The sequence below is a fragment of the Silurus meridionalis genome, chromosome 21, assembly GCF_014805685.1.
Source record: "Silurus meridionalis isolate SWU-2019-XX chromosome 21, ASM1480568v1, whole genome shotgun sequence".
Classification (NCBI taxonomy): Eukaryota; Metazoa; Chordata; class Actinopteri; order Siluriformes; family Siluridae; genus Silurus; species Silurus meridionalis.
The window spans coordinates 11,081,810-11,109,165 of record NC_060904.1 but is presented as its reverse complement, the minus strand read 5'-3'; the positions used below and the strand labels follow the sequence as shown (position 1 = coordinate 11,109,165).

The 27,356-nt window shown below is 36.0% G+C and overlaps 1 protein-coding gene across 1 annotated transcript; it reads left to right on the top strand.

The window, feature by feature from the left end:
- Positions 1 to 1,522: 1,522 nt before the first annotated feature.
- ptprh (protein tyrosine phosphatase receptor type H) lies at positions 1,523 to 27,134 on the top strand. The gene is made up of 22 exons (XM_046877361.1): positions 1,523 to 1,767; positions 7,651 to 7,692; positions 7,829 to 7,870; positions 8,121 to 8,205; positions 9,098 to 9,358; positions 9,748 to 10,011; positions 12,982 to 13,245; positions 13,462 to 13,729; positions 13,943 to 14,205; positions 14,423 to 14,686; positions 15,670 to 15,933; positions 16,444 to 16,698; positions 17,243 to 17,336; positions 18,254 to 18,301; positions 18,400 to 18,481; positions 18,596 to 18,686; positions 18,809 to 18,882; positions 19,050 to 19,187; positions 19,886 to 20,008; positions 25,764 to 25,924; positions 26,042 to 26,177; positions 26,293 to 27,134. Exons 1-22 carry the CDS (start codon positions 1,714 to 1,716, stop codon positions 26,440 to 26,442), a joined length of 3,423 nt encoding a protein of 1,140 aa, XP_046733317.1. The 5' UTR covers positions 1,523 to 1,713; the 3' UTR covers positions 26,443 to 27,134.
- Positions 27,135 to 27,356: the final 222 nt, after the last annotated feature.

Genomic DNA, 27,356 nt, shown 5'->3' with positions numbered 1-27,356 from the left:
AATAAAATAATGTATAAGTTTGGTGTCTATAAGTTTGTTTCTTATAATTGTAAGTTTATTCTAAATGAGCAAGGAAAAACTACCTGAGAGGGCATGAGGAAATGAGTGGATCCAGACTCAAAAGGGACCCCATCCTCATTTAAGTGGCACCAAATATCCACACATTACATTTCAATGATTATTCAGGTGTGCACTGATAGGCAGTAAATACAACCTGGGGTCCTGAGCCACTGTAGTAGACAATTTATATTATTTACAGTCCAATCTGACTTCAAAGTTCTTGATTTGCTCAGTAATTTCATGGATCTTTAGGTTGTTGATGTGGAACCATCCCCAGCTGCACAGTGGAGTGGTCTCCAATTGAACAGAACTCCATCCAGAAGTAGGGCATCTGGAAGAATCAAGCTGATCCAAAGAGAGGAAAAGGAAAGAAACAGTGGCCACTGGTACCTAAGCAGCATGTCATCACAGAACATAGACAGAGCATCATTACCTGCTAGCATTGTTTTTGGTTCAGCAATTTCACCAGAATTTTACAAGTACAATTCCTGAAGAATCATATTAAGCAAAAAGCACATTTAATTGATTATTGATCAAATCATTCCTTAATCACATAATGATGAATAAAAAAGAAAAATAATCCCACACCAAACACCCAAACTGATATGCTGCAAATGGCATTTGTCATCATCCATATGTAAGTATGAAGAAAATCAAATAGAATTATGGGTTGTGTTATTCATAATTTTAAAATGTTTTAAATAATCCAAAACAAAAACATCCTGAACTTTTTTATAATGCAACACATCTTAGCATGACATATTCTGTTTACCTCATACTGCTGCTTGTTCCAGCCTATATTAACTTAAGCCTCTAATGTTTGAATCATATATAATTGAAACTCTGAGTGTTAATATAAATTCTAAATACTTTTCTAAATTCTAAAGAATCATCATTCCCTATGTTAAAATCTAAGTCCACAAATAATCTAAAATAATTTTAGTAATACATTTTGATACTATGCAAATATGCAAATAAGCCACTTGGCTATTTTTTGTAACATTATTGTTTTATTGTCCTAAAGAATAAAATTTAGTTGCGTTCCCTGATCTGCATGTTAAAATTACATTTTTTTTGTAAAACTGACAGAAATATTCAATCAAAGGTCATGTTAATGTTTAGCAAAACACAATGTGCTTTATAACAGTTATGATAATAAAGGTTTAAAAGAAAAGCTAAGGTAAAAAAATGAATAAATAATAAATAAATAAATAAATAGATAGATAGATAGATAGATAGATAGATAGATAGATAGATAGATAGATAGATAGATAGATAGATAGATAGATAGATAGATAGATAGATAGATAGATAGATAGATAGATAATTAAATAAATAAAGGGAACTATGTGCATCAATACTGTTAGTACAATAAAATAGTTTCAAATAAGGAAGTATAATATAGGGAGGGCAAAGGTTGAAGTGCTTGTATATTCCCAGCAGCATTAAAAAGAGAAGTGCCATTATAAAAGGGTATGATTAGTCATTAAGTGAGAGCAGAGGACGAAAAGAAAAAAAAAGGACAAAATAGGAAGTAGTTTTCTATTATTCAACTACAACAGCTGTTGAACTAAAACTGAAGCAGGCGAAGGACTATAGTGTGTAAACGGAGAGACTCAATACGCTTTCTGCATTGCTTGAGCTGGTTTCATCATGGGAAGAATTTTGTTGCTGCTGTCTCTGTGTCACATTTTGGCTCTTGTGTGGGTAAGTGTCATTTGTTTTGCACTGGAAAGAGAAGCAAATATATAAAATTAGACAGTTTCTAGACATATGCTTTCTACAGTTTAAGAGGAGACCAACGTTCATAGCTTTTGTCAAGTGTAAAACCAGTTAACCTTTGGACTTGGTTAATTTTCCTTTTTGCTTCAACATAATCATCAGGTAAATTATCCTGAAATATAGACCCTTTCATGGCATATATTGTAAAAATAATAATAATAATAATAACAAAAAAAGAAACAGCAGTTTGGCTGTTCGAACTGCTTTGGCTGTTAAATGGTTTTAATATTAAACAGAAATATAAATTCATGAACATTCATTTTAACCAATATATGGGTTTGATAATCTGTCTGAATATACAGAACAACTGAACTTATGTTACAGGAAACAAGTATACATAAAGGCTTTGATTGAGTGAGAGATTGTTTCAAAGCTTGCTTTAAAACAATCAAAATGACAAGTAATTGACAAGTAATTCAGACACAATTCCAAGTGCCATGGTGAATTGTGCAAATTGATTTCAGACTTGTGTAACCTTTTGTAACAAGCTTTTGCAACCTAATTTGGTTTACATATTTGAAATTTTACAAGTTGGGTAAACATTCAAGAGAGGAAAACAAAGCCAAATAAAACTGGAATTTTGGGGGAATTTTCATCTCATTGCTCCCTAAGAGCTATCTCAAACTGCCCGCTAAATTGCATTCATATAATTAAGGAAAGAATGTGCCTATTTTTATCCACTTCCTTATTGTGGTTTTGAAGTCCAACATTGTAGCTCTCATCTGACTGTGCTGCTATATAAGCTGCATGGCTAATTTCATTGCATAGCTAAGATTAACAATAGATTAGTGGGGTTTTCTTTTTTTGATTGTTTAGAGAAGTGCGGTAAATACACATATAATCTACTCCACACAATGCCCAATATTACTGTTTAAAAAGAATGGACAAGCAAGCTTGGGAAACAGAAAACTTTATTTATATTATATATATTATTTGTAAAAATGCTTTACATAATGTACATAATACATATATTACAACCATAAGATAGCCAATATGTCTGCTGAAGCTATGCACTAAATTTCAACAAACAATTTAAAATAGTCTAGAAACTCTAACAAAAAAAGTTTTTAAGTGGACGAATATTTTGGTGGCTCATTGCTATGTGTTTACCGTAATTAGGTAAATTAGGACTATAAAGCGCACCCTTATATAAGCCGCACCCACTGAATTTGACAAATATTTTTATTTTTAACATAAATAAGCAACACCTGTCTATAAGCCTCAGGTGTCTACACTAATGTACTTTACACAGGCTTTAACGAAAGACACATTACACACAGTGTAACGGGTGAAATATGTTGCGCCATATGTGACCCATACTCAATGCGCTACAACGGCTTGTATCTAAACAGTAGCCGACCAAGTAAGTCATTGTTCACTGTCTTCCTCCTTCCTTTCACAACTACAGTGGTACCTTGACCTACGAGTGCATTAATGTACGAGTTTTCCGAGGTACGAGCGGTCACTCTGTCGATTTTTTTGCTTTGTTACGCGAGCAAAAAATGGAGGTACGAGCTCGAGACGCCGCTGCTAGATGGCGAAGCGAAGCCAGAAAGCGTAGATTGTGACGAAAATTAAGATAAGCAAAGAAGAAAAAGTAAAAATTTTAAAGTTTAGGGATACGTAGTGTACAGGAGTGATAGTAAAAAAAATTAGTTTTCCCTCCGCCTCCGCTTATCGCCTCTACCCCCCCTCCACACAAACACACACACACACACACACACCCCACCGGCGTTTTCGTTAGCTCAAGTCGTCTCATCTCCAAGGAAAATACAAGATTTGTTATTTAGAAATGTATTTTCCAATTTAATAATTGGTCATTTTGAGGGTTGGAACAGATTAATGCCATTTTAAGTATTTTCAATATGGAAAACTGATTTGATGCGCAAGCAAATTGAGATACGAGCTCGTCCACGGAACTAATTAAACTCGTTGGTCAAGGTGTATTTCTCTGGGGAGTTTATCTTTTGTCATCGTTGTGCACCACCGGTGGAAGTTTTTCTCCCGAAGCCATGCAGCTCAGAACACAGGTGAGGTTTTTTTGTTTCCGTTCGGAAATTTCGGTGGTCTAATGTTATGGGGTTCAGTTTTTTGGCTTCAAGTTTGTGAAACTGGTAAAAACCCAGGAAAAATCCATAAATTAGCTGCTTCTTTGTTTAAGCCACGGGGTTCAAAACATGGGGAAAAAGTAGCTTATAGTACGAAAAATACGGTAAATGAATGAATATTTTGGAGGACTCTTATGACATACACTGGCTGTCAAATCCTTTAACTATTAAATGTGAAAAGAACCTTATGAATATTCATTTTGTGGCTGTTGTGTCATGATTGTTTAATAGGGCAAATAAATAATCTCTAGGTTATGCATGTAACCCTGGTTCCCAATCATCAATATAATTTAGTTTGCAGATGCCCTGGAGTCTCAGAGGAGCCAAAGCAGCATCCACACACTTTTGTAAAAGAACAGGGTGAGAGTGCCCGGCCAAACCCCAGAACCCAATATTGGTTAGCTTCGCCCCAAAAGCAAACCTCAGGGACTTCCTGTGTAGAGGAAGGATGGGTATATGGAAGTATGTGTCTCTTAGATCTATCGTGGTGAACGAGTCCTCGGACCTGATTTAAGACACGGCTTGTTTCAGCGTGAGCATTTTGAACCTGAGCCTTATTAGTGAGCAGTTCAGCCTATGCAGATTCAAAATAGACTTAGCCACCATCCTTTTTGGGAGCTATTAAGTACTGTCTGTAAAACTCTCTGTCGCGGGGAGGGACCACATTGATGGCCTGCTGACGAGACCCGAACTGAATCTTGTAGTCTCTTTCTACAGTGCGCAGAACCCATGGAGACACAGTTGGCAGGAGTTTTCAGTCTCTTAAGAGAATCAGTCTCTCGAGACCGACCTCTGGAGTGCCTAGAGCAGCTTGAGCTGTGCCCTGAAGCTGTTCTAGGGGCTGCCCAAATCAGCTACGTTTCCGGGCAGAAGCTGAGTGAGGCGCTCCCCGAAGTTCACTGTGTCCTGAAACAACGGAGGTTGATAAGTCCATAGTGTGCAGACAGCCACCAGCCTGACCTGCTGCCATATATGCCTTGCCCACAAACCCGAGGAGGTCCTAAAGGGGCTTGGTGGGCAGTACCGGGGCCTTAAGGGACACTGCAGAACCGGGGAGAGATAGCCGGCGAGCCTCTCTTCGAATCGTCCCATAGCCACTCTTCCTCAGTCCCACTATGTTAGAGAGAGACATTGGAACTGAAGATGTGGGCTGAATTAGGGCTGCCACAGGACCTGGACATCTCAGTGTGCAGAACTGGAAAGAAGGGCAGGCATTGAGGCAGTGACCTCGGTCGCAGGAAGTGCTCATTTAATTTATTTAGAGGACGCTGCTCCTGATTCTCAGCTGGCCAAGCGATGTTAAGTTTGGCAACAGCATGAGTTACTACCTCCAAGAGTTACTTGAACTGGACTGGCTGCGGAGGCATGACCACTGGTTTGTCCAATATGGTGCCCCCCCACATACCCCTCCTCAGAGGAAAAGAGGTGGAGCGTCGCACCCTTTCCACGGGTGAATACGTTTCCAATTCATTGTTGATACAGCTTGAGTCCCTGAAGGAAAACTCAAAAAATGTTCTTACTCTTAGAGTACAGCCTTCATGAACGGCAAAAATAATACATTTATTATATGCCATTTTAATGATTACCTTTGTTTTTTAACATTTAACAGAACTACACAAATAGTGGTATTTGTATTAGGTTTTTGTGATCATTCATAGTCTAATTTAGTTTACAATATAATAATCAGTTAAATAGTGGAAAAAAAACAGCATTTATTAAAAAATTATTAAGGATATGGACTGTTATTAAAACAGTCATACAAATACAACATGTTAGCCAAAGTCAAAAACAGGATAGGCAAAGGTCAGACGATTAGCAAACAGCATAATCTGGGCTAGGCAAGAACAAGGCTGAGAAACCAAAAAAAAAAAAGGTAAATAAGGGTAAATATACACAGATAGATCAACATGGAAGCAACACCAACAACACACGAACATAATGACCAATGACACGATGGTGTGAGCATGTCATGGAGGAAGGCCACACTCTAGCTTTCTTTTTATCATAGAAACCATACCAGGCAAGCAGTGTCATCATTCAGACTGGTTCTCTTTAAAATGTACTTGCTCCTCTCGCCCAAAAATACTGCTATGTGGCTAATATCCCTGCTCACTGCTGAGCTGGGCATGTAAGTTTTAAGAACATAAACATGAACCATTGTCTCTTCTCAGGTTGTAGATCCACCAGACTCTTTAAATGAAATTGCTATTTTAAAAAGACATCCACAGGCTGGTAGAAGCCATAATGCCATAGGGTGGGGAAGAGGAAAAATAAAACTGAGGGGAACTGAACCGAGTCATATTCAGACATGAAGTTCACACCAGTCTCACCCAATGCATTCAAGATTACAGTGAGTCAAAAACTTGGGTCAGACAAAGGTCAGCCGATTAGGAAACAACATAAACTGGGCTATGCAAAAACAAGAAAACCAAAACAAGATCAAAAACTGGGAAACACATGAAACAGAACATAAATAGCCTGACAATCACAGCAAACTGAACAAGTCACTTGCTAACATGCAATGCACAAATAATGGTGTATTTAATAGTATACACACAAATCATCACATACTGTGAATGAAACAAGATGTAAACAAGCTGACCAATGACAAAACAAACAAGTCCTTTAACAATGTGACCTGGTATGTGCTTATAGAGCAAAAAACTGTGTAAATTAAACACTATCAACAAAACACAAAATAACTAGAAACACGAACAAGATAACCTGCATGTAAATGAGAACAATGTGGGTAGACAAACAAAGGATTAAGAGTGTAATGAAACCTGAGGCTTTTTACAAGTGCTAAAATAAATAAATAAAAATTCTGACTTATTGGAGTGGTTTTTGTGTCCCTGTGTTAGCTACAATTAAATTTGGTTTGTGGCATCTCGAGAGAACACCATTGAGAAATTAAGCCTAGCTGAACTTGTGTTGAGTTGAACTGAGTTGTTTACCCCAATTGTGATGACAATTAATCTATCATAGATTTGCTTGGTTAATTGAAGCAGACTTTTTTTGTTACAGCCCTGCTAGATTAAATGAAACAAACAAACAAAAAACATCTTGAAAAAATGCCAGTTCTGTTTTCAGGATTATTTGGCTAGATGCCAAAAATAACTTGAATTATAAAAGAAGGAGCATGATTTCCACATATTATAGACAATACTGAAAGCAGAAGGCAGCCTTTACCAAACTCTGACAGTAGATGATTGCAGCAAAGGGCCAGTAAAACATCTCAAGACTGGAAACTCCACAGTTGGTGATAAACATGAGTTCCGGAACTTGACCAGTCATCGATTGTGAAAGACGTATCCAAGTAGTAAAAATATTATATTCATAATTGTTTTGTCCAATTACTTTTGAGCCAGTGAATTGGTAAAACTATGTTAAAATGGCTGTAATTCCTTTAGTTTAACTAAACCCCTTGACCTAAAGCTGAAAGTTTATACTTTTGATACATCGATTTCAAAGCAGGTATAGAGGTGTATAAAAGGGAAAAAATATTGCTGGTGTCTAAATACTTATGGACATGATTGTAGATTTACAATTAATTTCTTAAGCATTTGCAGGCACATTATCAGAATAAATGTTTTAAATCTATTTTATGTCAAGCAATCGGGATTTTGAAATATTAATATTATATACCTGATGGATGATGATGAATATTATTAAATAAACATTTAACTCACTCTGTTCACAGGGCTACTCAACTTTAAATCCTACATCAATTACAACATTAGAGGTAAAATTACACCAAAAGAAGTGCAGCAAATACTTATAAACCCGACTGTAGATTTACAATTAATTTCTTAGTCATTTGTAGGCACTTAATGATCATGAATATTATTAAATAAACATTTAACTAATTCTGTTTACAGAACTACTCAACTTCAAATCCTACATCAGTTACAACATTAGAGGTAATATTACATCAAAAGAAGTACAGCAAATACTTATAAACCCGACTGTAGATTTACAATTAATTTCTTAGTCATTTGTAGGCACTTAATGATCATGAATGTCATTTAATAAACAGGGCTTCAGGCCTTTTTTTTGTTTGTTTTCAATTATTTATTTTTGTATATTGCTATACTGATGATGGGTGATGATGATGATGATGATTAATATTATTAAATAAACAAATAATTAATTTTGTTAATTTTGTTACAGGCCTACTCAAGTTCAATGCCTACATCAACATCAGAAATAACATCTAGTCCTCCCTTTAATTCAACAGTAACACCCACCTTACCATGTAAGATTGATCTCTTTCTCTTGTATGTCTTTTCTTTCTGTTCCTCTTTGTATTATTATTATTATTATTATAGAATTATATATATATATATATATATATATATATATATAATTAGATAAATATTTTAAAAAATGTATTCGAATGACAACCAATTATTTTGTTTTTGCTAAAGACATTTTGTTGGGATCAAAAGTTGGAGTCTTTGTATTATTTGAAGTAAAGTAAAATTAAAAAAGAAAAAGAGGAAGAAAAAGAAAAAAAAAATTTTATGCCATACATGTACACATATTGTTCTGTAACATCTGTAAAAATGTTGTACAAGTATAAGCAAGGTACCCCTGCTCCAAAATGTATATAAAAAGACTGGCTGAAGTTTGCATGTGATCACTAGTTTTCTGAAGATTTATTTTTTTTGGTCAGGAATAGCAGAAATGTAACCATAATTACAATAATTAGCAGTAAAAGGTTCAAACTGAGCACATACAAACACATTCAAAACAGCACATACTATCTGTGGTTCATGGGAGAAACAGCATCATGTTGTGGTGGTTTCTACTAAAAAAAGGAACCGGTGTACAAAAAAAACAAAAAAAATCCAAACAAACAAACAAAAAAAAAAAAAACAGATGGCACAATGAAGAATGAGGATTATGTAAAAATACTGTTGCAACTGCTCCACACATCCAAACTTCAGCTAGTTACAAATTCTACCAGTGGTACAATGTTTCTAAAAATACCCACAATTACACTTAAAATTAAGACAACAAAATGACAATTACAACAGTTCTGTGGGGAGAGATGGACAAAATATTGGCAAAACAGTGTGAACATTTTGTGGAGTAAAAATGCAATGCAAATATCTATAATTCTTTCCATTCTTTCTCTCTGTTAGTTCTTAATAATGTTGACAACGTCTCTGTAATAAATCGCACAGAGACAACACTAACACTGCAATGGCATAAGGTTGATGGCATGAATTACAGTTACACACTAAGCTACAATGGACTTAACAACAGCATCTGTGGATCAGGAGAAGATTTTGTAGTGACATACATAGTTTTAAATCTTACTGCTGGAACTGAATACAGCTTTATACTCTACACTGTATTTAAAGGAGCTCAAAGCACTGGATACAACTTTACCAATGTCACTAGTAAGTGCAATCTCTGTTCAAATAAACTTAAGTAAAAAATAACTTTAAATAACTTTCAACTTTTGAATAATTTTATTTCTTAAGGGAAAATGTCTTCATATTTAAAATTATAGAAGTCAAGTATTTTACCATGAAATAAAGAATTATTTATTGGTTTAGAAACAAATTGTAATTGATTCTAAATTCCCTATTAGGTGCTTCCAAGTTCATATAATCCTGGGTACTATAATGATGAATGGGAAATGATTATACATGTACAGTGGTTGATTAATTATGCTGATTTATTACTTTTTATTCTTGACTGACTGGTGATCATAATAATTAATTAACACTGAGTAAAAGAAATGTCTATGTTCTCATTTTAATTTTGAACTTTTTATTTCTTGCAGCTCCCCTTCCTGTTACCAACATTTCTGTAAAGAATCGCAGTGAGACTGCATTAACATTGGAATGGGATAAAGTGAGCAACATTTACAACTACAGTTACACATTAATCTACAATAATCAGAACATCAGCATCAATGAATCAGAAGAAAGTTCTAAAGTGACATATACAATAACAGACCTTGCTGCTGGAACAGAATATATTCTCATTCTCTACACGGTATTTAAAGGAGTTCGGAGTGCAGAGTACAGTTTTACCACTGTCACTAGTAAGTGTGCTGTCTCTTCAGTTAAACCTGAGTTTATATACATTTAAATTAAACTTTTAATCTTAAAACTTTACTAATTAAAATTTAAATGTATGTATGTTATTAAACATTCTGACTATTTAATATTATATATTAATTATATTTTTCTTAATAAATATAAATATCTAATTAGGTAATGAGGTATTATTTTGAGATGCCTTTGATGAATTATCATCTGCTTAGAACTGCATAACCATCAAAAATATTTTCTCAACTTTATAATAATGTGTGTCATGGCAGTGTAATGACATATTTTATAATAGCTTCAGTTTAATATCATCTCAAAAATATACAGAAATTGATCATATTATATTTATAATATATTAACATATTCTATATTGTTACTTTAATTGAAAATAATTACACATGTACAGTTGTAAATTATTTTCGATTGTTGACTTTTTTGGGGATCAGAATTATTAAGTGAATCTAAGCAATAGAAATCTCCATGCTCTCATTTTGAACTTTTTATTTCATGCAACTCCCCACCATGTTACCAACGTTTTCATGAAAAATCGCAATGAGACTGCATTAACACTGCAATGATATAAAGTGGGGAACATTTACAATTACATGTACATACTAAGCTACAGTAGTCAGAACAACAGCATCAGTGGATCAGGAGAAAATTCTACTCTACCGTGACATACACAGTAACAGATCTTACTGCTGGGACTGAATATATTTTCACTCTCTACATGGTATTTAAAGGAGTTCAGAGTGTACAAACTATAACAAATTTATTTTTAATCTTTTAACAAAATTAAGAAAATTCTTCTTATTTAAAAACATATTTCATAATAATCATCAATTATGTTAAACAAAATGTAATAAATTTTGCAACAAATTAGAAATAGTTCAAGTCTCTATAATGTACTTCACTGTTTATCTTATCCTGTGTCCTGATCTTTTCTGTTCTACTTTACCTTAAAATTATTTTAATGTACTATCTTTAAGTGGTCATTCTTGCTCCTTTTGTTCCTTAAATGTCCTTTTCTGACCTAAAAATAATTACCTAATAAGGGAGCTTATTATACTGTGCTGCAAGTTAGAGCAATAAAGGATGGAGATGGAAATGTGTTGACTATTGAGGAGAGTGTGTTGAGAAGGTGGAGGGAGTATTTTGAGCAGCTGATGAATGAAAAAAATGAGAGAGAGAAGGTTGGATGAGGTGGAGATGGTGAAGCAGGAAGTGGATAGGATAAGTAAAGAGGAAGTAAGAGCAGCGATTAAGAGGATGAAGAGGGAAAAGTCGGTTGGCCCAGATGACATACCGGTAGAAGCATGGAGATGTTTAGGAGATATGGCAGTGTTTAGGAGATATGGCATAGTCTCTGGGACTATGATGTTTGTGGATGATGTGATTTGTGATGAGAGTAGGGGGCAAGTTGAGAAGAGCCTGGAGAGGTGGAGGTATGCGCTAAAGAGAAGGGAAATGAAAGTCAGTAAGAGTAAGACAGAGTACATGTGTGTGAATCAGAGTGAGGGCAGTGGAGTGGTGCGGTTCCTCATTGGGGTGATATCTAGAGTGTGATTATAGTCTTTAAAACAATACAGAACACTGGAGATTGAGAACTAAGATGAGCACCGGAATGTAAGATTATGAGTAATGTCCTTTCTACAGTCTTATACAGTCATTTAAGGTTATGGAACCAGGAGCTACTAAGCAACTCATAAAATAGCTCAACATTTGAGATCATCATAGATCCAACACCAGCTTCTCCATGCCAGAGCCTTTAAACACTTAAAGAGGTCCAATGTCCAAACTCTACATGAGGTGAAATTCAAATGGTGCTGGTACGTCTCTAGATGATTCCCTAGGTGTTTATGGTGTTGGCATCTACTTCTTTAAAGGTACAAAATCTTCATTAGGTGGGACGTGACTGGAGCTCGCACAACCTGAGACTATCTCAAAGTTTTGGAGCTAAATGTGAGAATGCTCTACCACCTTTAGTGGACTTTGCTATTGTAGGAACTACTAGAAGTCCAGAGTTTTAAGATCTCAAGGAGCGTGATGGATTGTAGCGTGTTAGAATACTGGATAGATACATGGGAGCCAAACCATTTAGTGTTTTGTAAGTAGGTAGTATGTTGTAATCAATTCTAAACTTAACAGGTAGCCAGTGTAGGGATGATAAGATTGGGGTTATATGGTCATATTTTCTCGACCTTGTGAGAACTCTGGCTGCTACATTCTGAACTAACTGTATATTGTTTATGAATTATTCAGGACAACCCCCTAGTAATGCATTACAATAGTCAATACAAAGTAATGGAGAGTGTGTTAGAGAAGTGAAGAAAAGTGTGCAGGTATGGAATGGGTGGAGAAGAGTGGTGGGTGGAGAAGAGTGGCAGGAATGATTTGTGATAGAAGGATATCTGCAAAAATGGAAGGGAAAGTTTATAGGACTGTGGTGAGACCTGCTATGTTCTATGGTTTAGAGACAGTGGCATTGACTAAAACACAGGAGGTGGAGCTGGAGGTGGCAGAACAGAAGATTTCATTTCATTGGGAGTGACGAGGATGGACAGGATTAGAAATTAGTTTATTGGAGGGACCACGCATGTAGGACATTTTGGGAACAAAGTGAGAGATGCCCAATTAAGATGGTTTGGACATGTGCTGAAAAGGGCCATGGGGTATTTCGGTAGGAGAATAATGAGGATTGAGCCACCAGGCAGGAGGAGAAGAGGAAGTCATAAAGAAGGTCTATCAATTTGGTGAGGGAAGACATGCAGGTCTGTAGTTGGTTTGAAATCTGCAGGTGTAGAGGACAGAGTAGTATAGAGATGGATGGTTGTGGCAACCCCTAATAGGAGCAGCCGAAAGAAGCAGAAGAAGATTGACAGCCCTAGTATATATACATTCAGTAAATAATTATGCTGTTTGTCCATGCTTTCATTTTAAATTTGACAACTTATTTCTTGCAGCTCCCCATCATGTTACCAACATTTCTGTAAAGAATCGCAGTGAGACTGCATTCACTTTGGAATGGGATAAAGTGAGCAACATTTACAATTACAGTTATACATTAATCTACAATAATCAGAACATCAGCATCAATGAATCAGGAGAAAGTTCTAAAGTGACATACACAATAAAAGGTCTTGATGCTGGAACAGAATATATTCTCATTCTCTACACGGTATTTAAAGAAGTTCGGAGTGCAGAGTACAGTTTTACCACTGTCACTAGTAAGTTTTATTGTCTCTTCAGCTGAACTTATAAAAATTTGACATGATACTAGTATTTTAAAATATCTTTAAATAGCTAAATTAATATGATTTCAAGAATGTTTTCTAGTTTAATTGATGTAGAAGCATGAACGGTTATTATACATATACAGCTGTTCATTAATTATGCTGTTTGTCCATGCTTTCATTTTAAATTTGACAACTTATTTCTTGCAGCTCCCTATCATGTTACCAACATTTCTGTAAAGAATCGCAGTGAGACTGCATTAACTTTGGAATGGGATAAAGTGAGCAACATTTACAATTACAGTTACACACTAATCTACAATAATCAGAACATCAGCATCAATGGATCAGAAGAAAGTTCTAAAGTGACATACACAATAAAAGGTCTTGATGCTGGAACAGAATATATTCTCATTCTCTACACGGTATTTAAAGAAGTTTGGAGTGCAGGTTACAATTTTACCACTGTCACTAGTAAGTTTTATTGTCTCTTCAGCTGAACTTATAAAAATTTGACATGATACTAGTATTTTAAAATATCTTGAAATAGCTAAAATTAATATGATTTCAGGAATGTTTTCTAGTTTAATTGCTGTAGAAGCATGAACGGTTATTATACATATACAGCTGTTCATTAATTATGCTGTTTGTCCATGCTTTCATTTTAAATTTGACAACTTATTTCTTGCAGCTCCCGTCATGTTACCAACATTTCTGTAAAGAATCGCAGTGAGACTGCATTCACTTTGGAATGGGATAAAGTGAGCAACATTTACAATTACAGTTATACATTAATCTACAATAATCAGAACATCAGCATCAATGGATCAGAAGAAAGTTCTAAAGTGACATACACAATAAAAGGTCTTGATGCAGGAACAGAATATATTCTCATTCTCTACACGGTATTTAAAGAAGTTCGGAGTGCAGAGTACAGTTTTACCACTGTCACTAGTAAGTTTTATTGTCTCTTCAGCTGAACTTATAAAAATTTGACATGATACTAGTATTTTAAAATATCTTGAAATAGCTAAAATTAATATGATTTCAGGAATGTTTTCTAGTTTAATTGCTGTAGAAGCATGAAGCATTATTATACATATACAGCTGTTCATTAATTATGCTGTTTGTCCATGCTTTCATTTTAAATTTGACAACTTATTTCTTGCAGCTCCCCGTCATGTTACCAACATTTCTGTAAAGAATCGCAATGAGACTGCATTAACATTGGAATGGGATAAAGTGAGCAACAGTTACAATTACAGTTACACACTAATCTACAATAATCAGAACATCAGCATCAGTGGATCAGGAGAAAGTTCGAAAGTGACAAACACAATAACAAATCTTGATGCTGGAACAGAATATATTCTCATTCTCTACACGGTATTTAAAGAAGTTTGGAGTGCAGGTTACAATTTTACCACTGTCACTAGTAAGTGTGAGCTCTCTTCTGTTTAATAACTTTCAATTGGTTGCAGTACAAACAAGTTACATTACTATTATTATTAGTAGTAGTAGTAGATAATATGATTAATCTATTTTAATAAAAAGTCAAATGAAATAGTTTGTTTATGTATCTACTAATGAGAAATGATTATTAAATTTTACTCAGTATAGTGAGCTCATGCCCTCAAACTACTCTGGGCTAGGTGTGAGCTACCTGACTTCATAGGTATCACAATTTTAAGGAGACTTCAAGAGCAGAAATATTGTGCCCATGCCACAAGATGCAATCACTCAGTAGTTACAATTAAAAGGACAGACTTAAATTCACAATAGAAATACAAACATGAGCCAAAATGTTTTAACATAGTGGAGGAAGCATTATGGCTTAGGCTTTCAAGGCTGCTTTTGGAATAGAATCAATAATCTTTATTGGTTATCATGATAATATCAACCGAATAAACTCCAATTTACAGAAAAATGCATGAAATTGAGCATGCATTTTACCTCCTAAAGAAGTGACTGACAGAAGGCAACCCTCAAAAAAACAACTGAAAAAAGCTGCAGTACATATCTGGAAAAGCATTGCAAAAGAAGATGCAAAGATTTGGTGATGTTAGTGGGTCAGCAGATTTATGCAATTTTTTCAAGCACGAGATTATGGCAAATATTATTCTTCTGATTCTTAACTCACCAAGAATTTGGTGGTTTTTAAAGCAAAGGTGCCATGTTCTAAATTGTTTAAGAAATGTAGATGTAGCTAAATATAAGCAACTCATAGCTGAAATTATGATCCAAAGTTGCAAATTCGTCTTTTGATCTAAATCTAAATTTAGTGAATACTGTAGTAAAAACAAAATAATTAAAGATTTAAATTATGCCATTAAAGATTTTTGAAAATAATATATTAGCTGATTTTTTTACCAAGTTTTTTTCATTTTGAATTGTATATATTTTCTCCCATTTTTGCAGCTCCCCTTAGCATTTCCAACATTTATGAAAAGTCTTTGACTGAGACTACATTAACAATGGAATGGAAAAAAGTGAGCAACAACAACAAATATAATTACAGGATAAGCTATAATGATAAGAATACCAACCTCAGTGGATCTGGAGAAGGGTCTTTTGTGACATACACAGTCTCTAACCTTACTGCTGGGATGGAATACCATTTTACCATCTACACTGTGTTTAAAGAAGCAGAAAGCAGAGGTCACAACTTTACACGAATCACTAGTCAGTATGTCTTTTATTTTATATATATATATATATATATATATATATATATATATATATATATATATATATATATATATATATTGCAATATATTGCAGTCAGCATGTGAAATAACCCATTGTAAGCAAGTATTCAAAAGTATTGAATGAGAGCTTTGCTTTTCATTTTCAATTTTGGAAGTGAAGCAAAAGCCATGTGGAGTGAGGAAATTGTTATACATTGAAATTAAGAAAATATTTGGGGTGCCATAAATAGCAGGGGCAACAGTATCCTTAAAATTACCAGTGCATTGGGTAATTCTGGCTGAACACCATGATATTCATTATTTTTTGTATTATCTTGCAAACTTTGAAAGATTAATGCCATAATTTCCTTTAAATTTGTAGGGACTCCACGATCTTTAATTTTTTTTTAGTCAAATCAGCTAATTATTTTGCACCTTGACTGCAATATTTTTCATTATTAATTTTGCCTGGGCTCTGTATTTACATTGGTTCTTTTCAACCTAGTTCCACATAGTGTTGCTGGGTTACACTGTCAGTATGCTTCAGGCGGTTATGGTCTAACTCTTCTTTGGGATCCTCCAAATGGAAAAAGGACAGCTGTACAGGTTAACATCAGCAGCCAAAGCTTTAGTCACACAGGTGAAAATATGTACATTGATGGACTGCTGCCTGCCCAGTGGTATACCCTTACTGTATCTGCACTCTCTGGACCAATGGAAAGTGTTCCAGTTTCAATTTCCTGTCAGACTGACCCAAGAGGTAAGAGAGACTTAATATATTTTACACAAAAAGCATAAAGAAACATACAAATTAAAAGGTAACAAAAGGAAACGAGTGGTTCTGGGCATCTATTATAATCATAAAAAGTACAATTGTGTAAATATCTTTTGGGGAAAATGGTGTTTATCTCTCTACTATAGTTCCAGAGACTTAACCTCCTAAGACCTGGGTGTCCACATACGTGGACATTGTGCACAATGGTGTCTTTATTGTTTTCTGTAGATACAAACTGAGTGTCCACATAAGTGACATCATTTTTTTCCAAGAAGAGCTTCATGTTCAAAGAAAATATATGGTTATTATAATTATTGGTTCTTCCTAACCCCAAATAACTGGAAAAAATCTAAAATGCAAGCCAAACCAAAGCTCAGGTCTTAGGAGGTTAATAAATAATTATTCTACAGCATTTAAACTGCTCTGATGATTCATGGTTGTCCAGCATAATAGTTGCTTGTCCTTTGAACCTATTTGCATATTTGCAACCCCAACCTATGTATACCTAATTGTGACCACATTTTTACAGGAGTCATAGCGGGTGTTGTAACATTCCTTCTGCTAGCCATTCTCATCCTCTGTATTGGAATGTTTATATGGCATCAAAAGCCAAAACTCTTCAGGTGGGTGTTACTATTGGTTTTAAGATATAATCTGAGTTCACTTGACACAAATGACATAATGACACAATTAGGAAGTTTTACTTCATGATTTATTATGTGCTGTTTCATTTAATGGAATGTCAATTATTTAAGGTGTAAAACAAAATGGAGTCTGCTGTAATACGAAAATATTCCCTGACAAGAATGTGTGGTGGGTGTGTGTGTGTGCACGTGTGTGCATGCATGTGTGTGTGTCCAATCTTTTATTGGGGACTAAACAGTCTGGCTGTAAGGGCCTAAATGCTGTCTGGTTTTCATAAAACAGAAACAAAATTTCAGCTACATTAAATTAGTTACAAAATTAAAAGGTCCTGTCATCCAGTCATAAGCACTTTATTCAATTCCTGATTTAAAATTGTACTTTACTTTACTAAATTCCAAAGTTAATCTTATTGGAGGCAAAACTCAAGCTGGTTTGAGCAAATAGTTAATTAAGTGAACAATCACATAGAAAATAAGCAACCCTTATGGGTTTCATACTAAAAGCAGATGATTCTAATCATCCTATTAAAAACAATAAGGAACATGTTGAGGTCATGAAGCAGTGGATACTGGTTCAGGTGCAAGAAAGCAGAAAAGTTGTTAATTTGAGAACATTCATTGCAAGTTCACAAAAAAGTGACACTAGTGCAGATTGTGTTTTATGAAAATCTGAAAGATCAGCAGTTTCTGAAATACATCCTGACATTAACCACCATGCCATGATTACAGAGTTATCAAGATAACACTTTATATCCATTCTAATATTTGATTAAATAATCTGAAGTATTTGACTGAAGTATTTGATTATATATGTATTAGCATGATTTTATGCATTGTGCTACTGCCAGATAATTGTCTGATTGAGTTCTTTCAACTGTTTATTCTTGTGTTTCTAGTAAGTTTAAATCCTCTAAAGAGACCAAAGTTTCCAGTAATAAATACAAGTAAGCAGGATACATTGCACATTTGTATTATTATATTATTTACCACATATTATCTTGTTAAAGGTTGGACTAGTGAAACTTTAATGTATTTTCCCTAGACCAATTCCACTGAACAAGTTTCCAATGCACTTTAACTCCATGCAGTGTGACCAGAACCGTGGTTTCAGTGAAGAATATCAGGTACAAAAACGCAGGCTGTATGGATTTTGGAATTCATGCTAATCCATTTGTTTTGGTTATATGTACTCAGTGAGATCAGTATAATCATATGGATAAATACTCCAATGTTTACAGGATTTAAGTACAGTGGGTACAGATCAGAGCTGTACAGATGCTACACTTCCTGAAAACAAGAGCAAGAACCGATTTATCAATGTACTGGCCTGTGAGTGTTAAGCACAAATAACAATCCACTTGCAACATTTGGTGAAAACGTGTTTCATTGCTATTTTGATAGTTTAATGGTTTGTGGGTTTATTAATTATTTATCCACTTTTAATTCTCCAGATGATTCTACTCGTGTGAAGCTTGCTGCCCAAAATAGCTCTGATTCAGACTACATCAATGCCAACTACATTAATGTCAGTCATTTAGCAACACACTATATATGTAATAAAGCTGAGAAAATTAAAGAACTGTTGTAATAATGTAAATGCCATATTTGAGGTATTGTTAAGGATATTAAGCCTTGTTAAAATAACCAAATCTAAGAGAACAATATTATTTATTGTGAGTGTCTGTTTGTTAGGGTTATGGAAAGAAAAACAAGCAGTACATCGCTGCTCAAGGTCCTCTCCCCTCCACTGTCAGTGACTTCTGGAGAATGGTGTGGGAGCAGAAGTCTTCAGCCATTGTCATGCTGACCAACTGTACTGAAGGAGGAAAGGTATGCTTATAAACTGCAGAATTGCTACCTTAAAATACACTTTTAAAATGTTCTCCAGGGCATGAAAAGTGCCTTAATATGGTAACTTTTGTCTATTCTGAAGTGACTATGACTGCAGTATTTCTATGAAGGTTTTATACTTTACTTTAAACTGAAAGGTTTTAATTTGAAGGGGGAACCACTTGGACCTTGCTAAACCTGCTTTATTAATAAAGGTCATAAAAAGCTGGAGTCCTCTATTGGAAAAAAAAAAGCCAATCCTCTATTGTAACACAATCTCTGAATTCACCCTAATAGACATGGCAGTCTATCAAGTCCTTCAGTCCATCAGTCCTTCACACACTGATACACCTTGGGGCAATTCACCAACATGAATATTTTGGACAGTGGGTATAAAACAAAGAACATGAACCGTTACCTGAGCTGAGGATCTAATTGCAGACCTAAGAGCTGTGAGCTACCCAATACACCACCATGCTGCCAGACTCTAAATTCATTAGTTATGATGATGAGATGCAAACAAATAGAATTGCACAGGCTTTTAAAGTAGTGATAAAACATTGTAGAATGATTATTTGGCACAACGAAACTGTTAATGCTTAATGTGAAATGTCAGTATGAAGTGCTCTAAGAAGAACTCATGTCAGAATGGATTTTAAGGTATGAATCTCTGGAATCAAATTTTTTTTTCTTTGCAGATTAAATGTGAGCAATATTGGCCAAAGGACAACATGCCCTGCCTCTATGGAAACCTGTTGGTCTCTATCCAGTCTGAACAAAAAGAGAGTTGCTGGACTCGACGAGAATTCATTATCAGAAATGTAAGCTCAAAATCCAAACTAACAATGTGTATGAGTGGTTTGCATCTTGTTATATGATCGCTATAGTTGCTTGAGAAGACACCTTGAAATGATCTATTAGGGTTATGTACCCCATGCCCTATGTGTTTGTGCAATGTCTTTAAAAGATTCTTTCTTAAGCTCGAGTTGTTTGCTTTTCTCCTATAAACTGTTATATGTTTATATATATATATATATATATATATATATATATATATATATATATATATATATATATATATATACACACACAGTGCCCTCCACAATTATTGGCACCCCTGTTTAAGATGTGGTCGTGGACTTCTAAAAATTCTCCTTTTTTTTTTAAAACAACATAGAATCCAAATGCAAAAAAAGAGAAAAATCCAACCTTTCATTTAAGTACATAACTTTGGTGGTAAAAAAAAATCATACATTTAGAAAAAAAAAAAAACTTGAAATCATGTGTCCCACAATTATTGGCACCCCTAACAACAGTCAGAGGAATTAAGAAGTTTAAAACAACTGGAACAGTGACAAACAAGGCTGGAAGAGGTCCCAAGTTTATCTTGCCACAACGCACAGTGAGGAGGATGGTAAGAGAAGTAAAAAAATTTCCCAAGCTCACCGTCACAGAATTGCATCAAAGAGTGGCATCTTGGGGTCACAGAGTCTCCAAAACAACCATCAGACGCTCTCTACATGCCAACAAGCTGTTTGGGAGGCATGCAAGGAAAAAGCCTTTTCTCACTAACACTCACAAACGTAAACATCTGGAGTTTGCTAAGCGGTACTGGGACTTCAACTAGGATCGTGTGCTTTGGTCAGATGAGACTAAGATTGAGCTTTTTGGCAACAAACACTCTAAGTGGGTCTGGCGTAAAACAAAAGATGAGTATGCCGAAAAGCACCTCAGGCCCACCGTGAAGTATGGTGGAGGATCTGTGATGCTGTGAGCCTGTTTCTCTTCCAAAGGCCCTGGGAACCTTGTTAGGGTGCATGGCATTATGAACGCTTTGAAGTACCAGGATATTTTAAATAAAAACCTGATGGCCTCTGCCAGAAAGCTGAAAATGGGTCGTCATTGGGTCTTTCAGCAGGATAATGATCCAAAACATGTGGCAAAATCTACACAAAAGTGGTTCAGCCCATAAAACAAATAGCTGATTACTCCTTCTCAATCCCCTTGTCCTGTCATAGTGGTGCAACGTACAGGCAGGGCACAAACAATGAAGCTACTCTTTTTCTGATGAGGAAAAGGGCAGTAGATAAATAGCCAGTAAATCCACCTGTCTACAGGCAAAAGCTGACTCGCTTACTTTAGGGACAAATGTTGGACAATTCTTGAGAGTTTCTCGTGAGAAATCCATTGCAGACCACATACAGGAGTTATGAACTGACAAAGCATGAAGTTCACTATCTCACTTTGGATGAACATAGGCCTAGGGGTTCTGTATCCTGACTGTCCCCCTAGGAAATAGAGGCAAAGCCTGGACTTATGGGTTGTGGGGGCTGAGCAGCAGGCTTTCTGGGAAGACAAGTTTCAAAAACTTCCCCATCCTTCTTGTGTAAGTCCCAATGCTGACGCATATTTGTCACTGCAGCCCCAAAAAAGGCTTTTGGCTCCACTGGTACATTGTAAAACTTCTCCTTCTCCCTGTCTGATAAGCCTGCCATTCCTAACCACAAGGCTCTCTCACTCCCTAAGGCCAGACCCATGCTGTGGCTGCAGCTCTGGTCTGCTCCCCTCAATGAGCACAGGTTGAGATCTGCAATGATTCATATCTCTTCACACAATGCTGAGTCGGGCGACCCAGGATCAATCTGACTACCCATCGTCTCCATGAGCTCTGCTTGGTATGTTGTAAACAGTGAGGTGGCATTTAAGAGTCTGACAGCCAGGGCAGAATAGTGGTAAATTAAAAAAAAAAAAAAAAAAAAAAAAAAGAGATGCAGGCAACCCCTCTGTCTGTCCCACAAGTTAAGGATTGGAGGAAGATTGGGGTGGAGGTGAACATCCCCAACTCCTCCATATTGTGCACCGCAAGTCTAGAGAAACCCTTAACAGGTACCCTGTGTGAGAAGGGTTTGTCCCAGAAGCACCGCATTTGTATAGATCGCTCCTATCATCTGCTTGACTGGAGAAGTGCACAATGGCAGCCTCTTTCCATCATATGAAACCCTCTATGTGCCCTGGGCTCTTGCTAAAATTAGCTAAAAATGGGGATCCATCCATAGCACTGCTAGACCTGGAAGAAAAATCTATGAGGGAGGATAGCATCCTCTTCATCTTTCTCCAAATCCTCATCTAAAAGATGTTGAGCAATATCATCATCTTCCTCCTCCTCCTCTTTGTCCCCCACCAAAGGGTCTGATTCAAAGAGGGGAGGATGTTCAAGTCAAGAAGAGTTCCATCAACTCTCCCCATCTGCATAAGGCCTGAGGAGCAAGCTCATCCATCTCTGCAGGTGGCTCAGAAAGACTCGGGTCTTTTTATTCTTAGCTGCAACTTGCACTCAGCGATCCAAAACCCTTAATGGCAACTGAGAGCAGTGCAGGCAAGCGCAGCCTGTGCATGCCTAACTCCCAAGCACACTATGGATAGTGGGTGAGATTCTTTAGATGAAATTATTGACTCACATGCAAATGAACAAGAGGGATATTTCCCCTTCGCATGCCACTGGATGGGCTTGCAGTCTCCATAACAGAGTTGCAAACACCAGGAGATTAACAAGATCACAACAACGTGCCTAAGGATATCGGGTCTTAGAGCAATCATTCTTCTGAGGTGATTTCCACAGTAAGATACTAAACGAATGTTTGAAAGAGAACCAACCCTGGCGTAACTTCAACCCTTGACTGATTCTGGGTGGAATCCATGTGACCCTGAATGTTAACAAGGTTTCCAGTACCTGTGCTTGCCACATAGACCCATAACATGATGGAGCCTTCACAAAAATTTACAGTAGGGAGTAGGTTCTTCTCCTAGTAAGCTGTGATCTTTATTCAAATATGCAAAGTGCTTCTCAATTTTATTTAATTGATTTTTATTTGTATAGCACTTTTAAGAATGGACATTGTCTCAAAGCAGCTTTACACAGATAATGTGGTAAGAAAGAATAAATAATATTGTTCTTTATAATTGTAAGTTTGTTCCTAATAAGCAAACCGGTGGCAACTGTGGCAAGTAAAAATTTCCTGAGCATAAGGAAGAAACCTTGAGAGAAACCAGACTAAACAGGGAACTTATCCTCATCTCGTGGCAGCGAATGTCTATTTATTACAGCCAATGTTGAGGTATGCAGTGATAGTGATCAAATGCAAACTGTAGTCTTGAGTCATTGTAGCAGACTTCTGACATTATGTACAGTCCAAATCCTTCCTTAAAGCTCCGGTGTATTTCATGGATCCCCAGGCGGTTGATGTGAAATCATCCCCACTGCACAGAGTGGCCTCCAATCAAAGAGAACACCAACCAGAGGCAGGCCGGGACGAAGGGGGCTCATCCGAGGGGAGGGGAAGAACACTGGTACCCCAGGAGCTTGTTTAACTCAACCGAGAAAGAGATAGAGAGAGAGAGACAGAGAGAGAGGGAGAGATGGAGAGAAGAGGGGTGACAGGAAGAAAAAGATGTGGAATATTAAGTATCCTTGTTGTTGTATAAACCTCACCACCAACAACAAACTTGATTGAACACTTGAGAGTGAGGATATATAATCAATATATATATATCAATTAATAATTGGAAGCCAAACTAATTAAAACAGGGTTGATGTGGACATATCTTCTAGATCTATTAAGGGCTCTTGCTGCTGCATTCTGGACTAAATGAAACTTATTCATGCACTTTTTCGAACACCCAGGCAGTAAAGCATTACAGTAATCTAATCTAGATGTAACAAATGCATTAACTAGTTTTTCTGCATCCTGTAATATCATATTTCAAATTTTAGCACTATTTTTTAAGATGAAAAAAGGCGATCCTGGTAATGTTATTCACATGAACCTCAAAGAACAGACTAGGGTCAATAATCAAACCAAGGTCTTTTGACTGCTTACACACTGAGACAGAAAGACCATCCAGAGACGCTACATAATCGGAAAGTTTACTTCCAGCTGCATGTGGTCCTAGTAAAAGTACTTCTGTCGTTCCAGTTACAGTAAGAAATTCAAGCATAATGTTCTTTACACGCATTGTTAAGCAGTATTGCTACACTACTCAGTACTTTCTTGAGGCAGTAATTCCAGCCTTGTATCTTTTTGCATATGATGCAACAAAATCTGGATGGGTGCAATGATGGGTGTCTGAAGTGCTGTCTGAGTGACTAAAAGGTTCTTGGTCACCTCTCTTACTGAGGCCTTTCTCCCCTGATTGCTCATTTTGGCCGGGTGACAAGCTCTTGGATCTTGGAGTCCTGGTTGTGCCAAATTTCTTACATTTTAGAATTATGAAGGCCACTGTACTATTGGGAATCTTCAGTGAAGTAGCAAGTGTTTTGTAGATTTTTCAGATCTGTGCCTTGCAACAATTCTGCCTCTGACCTCTGCAGGCAGTTCCTTTTGCCCTTTTGGCTTGGTTTTTGTCTGATATACATTATCAGCTTTAAGGCCTTCTATAGAGAGGTGTGTGCCTTTCCAAATCATGTGAAATCAATTTAATTAACCACAAGTGGACTCCAATCAAGGTGAAAAATCTTAGCAACAATGAAGAGAAATGGGAGGCACCTAAGCTAAAAATGTGAGCTGTACATGGGAGATTGCAAGCATTTCTAGAATTCTGTTTTCACTTTGTCATTTTCGAGTACTGAGTAGGGATGGATATCATTTACAATTTATTGATACCGGTAACGGTGCAGATATTGCTTATCGATCCTAAAAAATACTGGATCTCGGTACCAATCCCTAGTACTGATTGTAGATTAATGAGAATAAAAAATTCATTTGAGTGATCGTAGTGTCAGGCTGCAACATAAAATAAAAAAAATAAATCTGAATGGATCTGAATACTTATTGAATGCACACACATTTTATATACACATACATGTATAATCTTAAACATTTTTTTTATAAATTGACTAGATGGAGTAAATGTTAGGAATCAAATCAGACTAATATTTGGTGTGACCAACCTTTGCCTGCAAAACGCATGTACATTTGCACACTGTTTCTAAACACTTGTACACATCTTGGAGAATTAATCGCAGTTCTTCTGAGATCAGGGTTCTGTGGGGGCCAAAACTATTACTTCCAGGACCCCTTGTTCTTCTCTATTCTAAAGAGAGTTCTGTATGACATTAGCTGTATGTTTGGGGCATATTTGGGCATATTTTGATATGAAACTGTCTTCTACAACCTCACCTTAGTAGGAGTTTGGCTGTTCCTTACACTGTAATTTGTGTCGCACACAGCTTTTTTTGTTTCAGTTAATGGCTGTGTTTCAACCTACATGTGAAATTAATCATTAACACCTGTTGGTATAATTGGTTAATCATATACCTGACACTTATCCTACAAAACCCCTGAGTTTGTGCAAGTGTACAAAGAGGGCAAAAGAAAGATTTAAAGGCCAAATACTAATCACGAGAAATATCAATTTGATTTGGATTTTTTTTTTATTAATAAAAAAGAGAAAAGAATGAACACCACTTATTTTTTCAAAGCATTTTCAATTTACAGCATTTTACTGCCTACAAACCTTTTCATAGTACTTTTTACATGTGTTTTTATATAAGGATTTTTTCATTCTCTCTCCCTCTAGGAATCTGCCTCTAAAGAGTGTGCAGTAACACACTTCCATTTCACAGCCTGGCCTGATCATGGAGTTCCTATAGGAACAGCAGATTTACTTAAATTCCGTTGGCTTGTTCGTCAGCACATTGAAACCTACCCCTTTAGTGGACCTACAGTAGTACACTGCAGGTAGACAGTACAAGTCTCGAAGAAATCTTCTGTAAAATGCATGTTACTACTTGTTTTGCAATGTCCTAAAACACTACTAACCTTTTCATACTTGCTTTTGTACATATCTCTCTGCAGTGCTGGTGTGGGAAGGACAGGCACTCTAATCGCCCTTGATGTGTTACTGCAGCAGATGGACAAAGAAGAAATGGTCAACATTGCTGACTGTGTACATCGCATGAGGCTTAGTCGGCCTCTCATGGTACAGACTGAGGTAGGGTTTATTAAAAGGACAGCACCGTAAAGACCATTACAAGTATAAACACTGGTCTGTAGCAAAAATATGTAGACCCCTATTTACTGAAGCATTATCTCTGTCTCTCCCACAGAGTCAGTATGTATTCCTGCACCAGTGCATCATGGATTCTCTGACACCAAAGGAGGACTCAATTCCTGAGCCTATATATGAAAATTCTGAAATGTTCTATACTAATGCCATGGCTCTAAAGGAGTATAACGCAGCCAGTTTAGGAGTCTGAACACACCCAATTACATTTTTGACAAAGCGATACAATACTATATTATTGCTCTTGTATAACTTATATTACCAGCATACACTCCAGTTTTACTATCCTTAATTGTTTTGGCTTGACCGATTCCCTATAATCATATTAAAATTCTCCATAATTTATTAACATTTTACAATTTCCATGGATCATTTGATCATAGGAAAAACTTTGCATAGACCAAACCACTGGAGCTAGAGCCATAAACATGGATCGTTGTGCTACAAATGAAGAATCAGGTAACACCCTGGCAACCACTCTGGATATCTAACCAACTGGAATAACAAAGTAACAATCAATACTCTTGAATATCAAAACAACGACAGAGTAACACCCTCGAAACCAACTTGGTTAGTATAGCACTCACCTAGACCTACCCTAGGAAAGCAACTGGGTTAGCTGGGCTAGCATGGCCATATGTTAAAATTTTATTATTTTAAAGTTTTCATCTTTAAGCATGTTTTGACCTTTTGATGTTTTAAATTGTAAGCGCAGTGTTTCAGCATTTTAAGTTTTTAACTGAGCTTTAAACATAAGATTTAAACCATTAATCAGGACTTAAAACCTTTACACATACAATTGTTAACCACAAAAAATATGAAAAATCTATGACAATAATAATTATAATAATAATTATTCATCAATTAAACTTTTTTGCATGTTTAGTGGGCTCCATCAAATCACTTTTAAAGGCAAGCTTTTTCAAGATGTTACTTCAAGCCTATGTGGGGAAAAAACAAACAAATCTAGAGGATATTCAAAAATAATAAAAAGCAACTGTCAATTCAAACAAATTCACTATTCCTGGCTAAATGTATTCCAGTTTACTACTACTATTACTATATTATTATGCTTACTGTACTAGGTGGTAACAAAAATGAGCAAAT

Coding starts and splice junctions, on each gene's coding strand:
- ptprh (XM_046877361.1), top strand. CDS start 1,714: ATGGGAAGAATTTTGTTGCTGCTGTCTCTGTGTCACATTTTGGCTCTT. Junction 16,699..17,242: donor CTGTCAGACTGACCCAAGAG/GTAAGAGAGACT, acceptor ACATTTTTACAG/GAGTCATAGCGGGTGTTGTA. Junction 18,883..19,049: donor TCAATGCCAACTACATTAAT/GTCAGTCATTTA, acceptor TCTGTTTGTTAG/GGTTATGGAAAGAAAAACAA.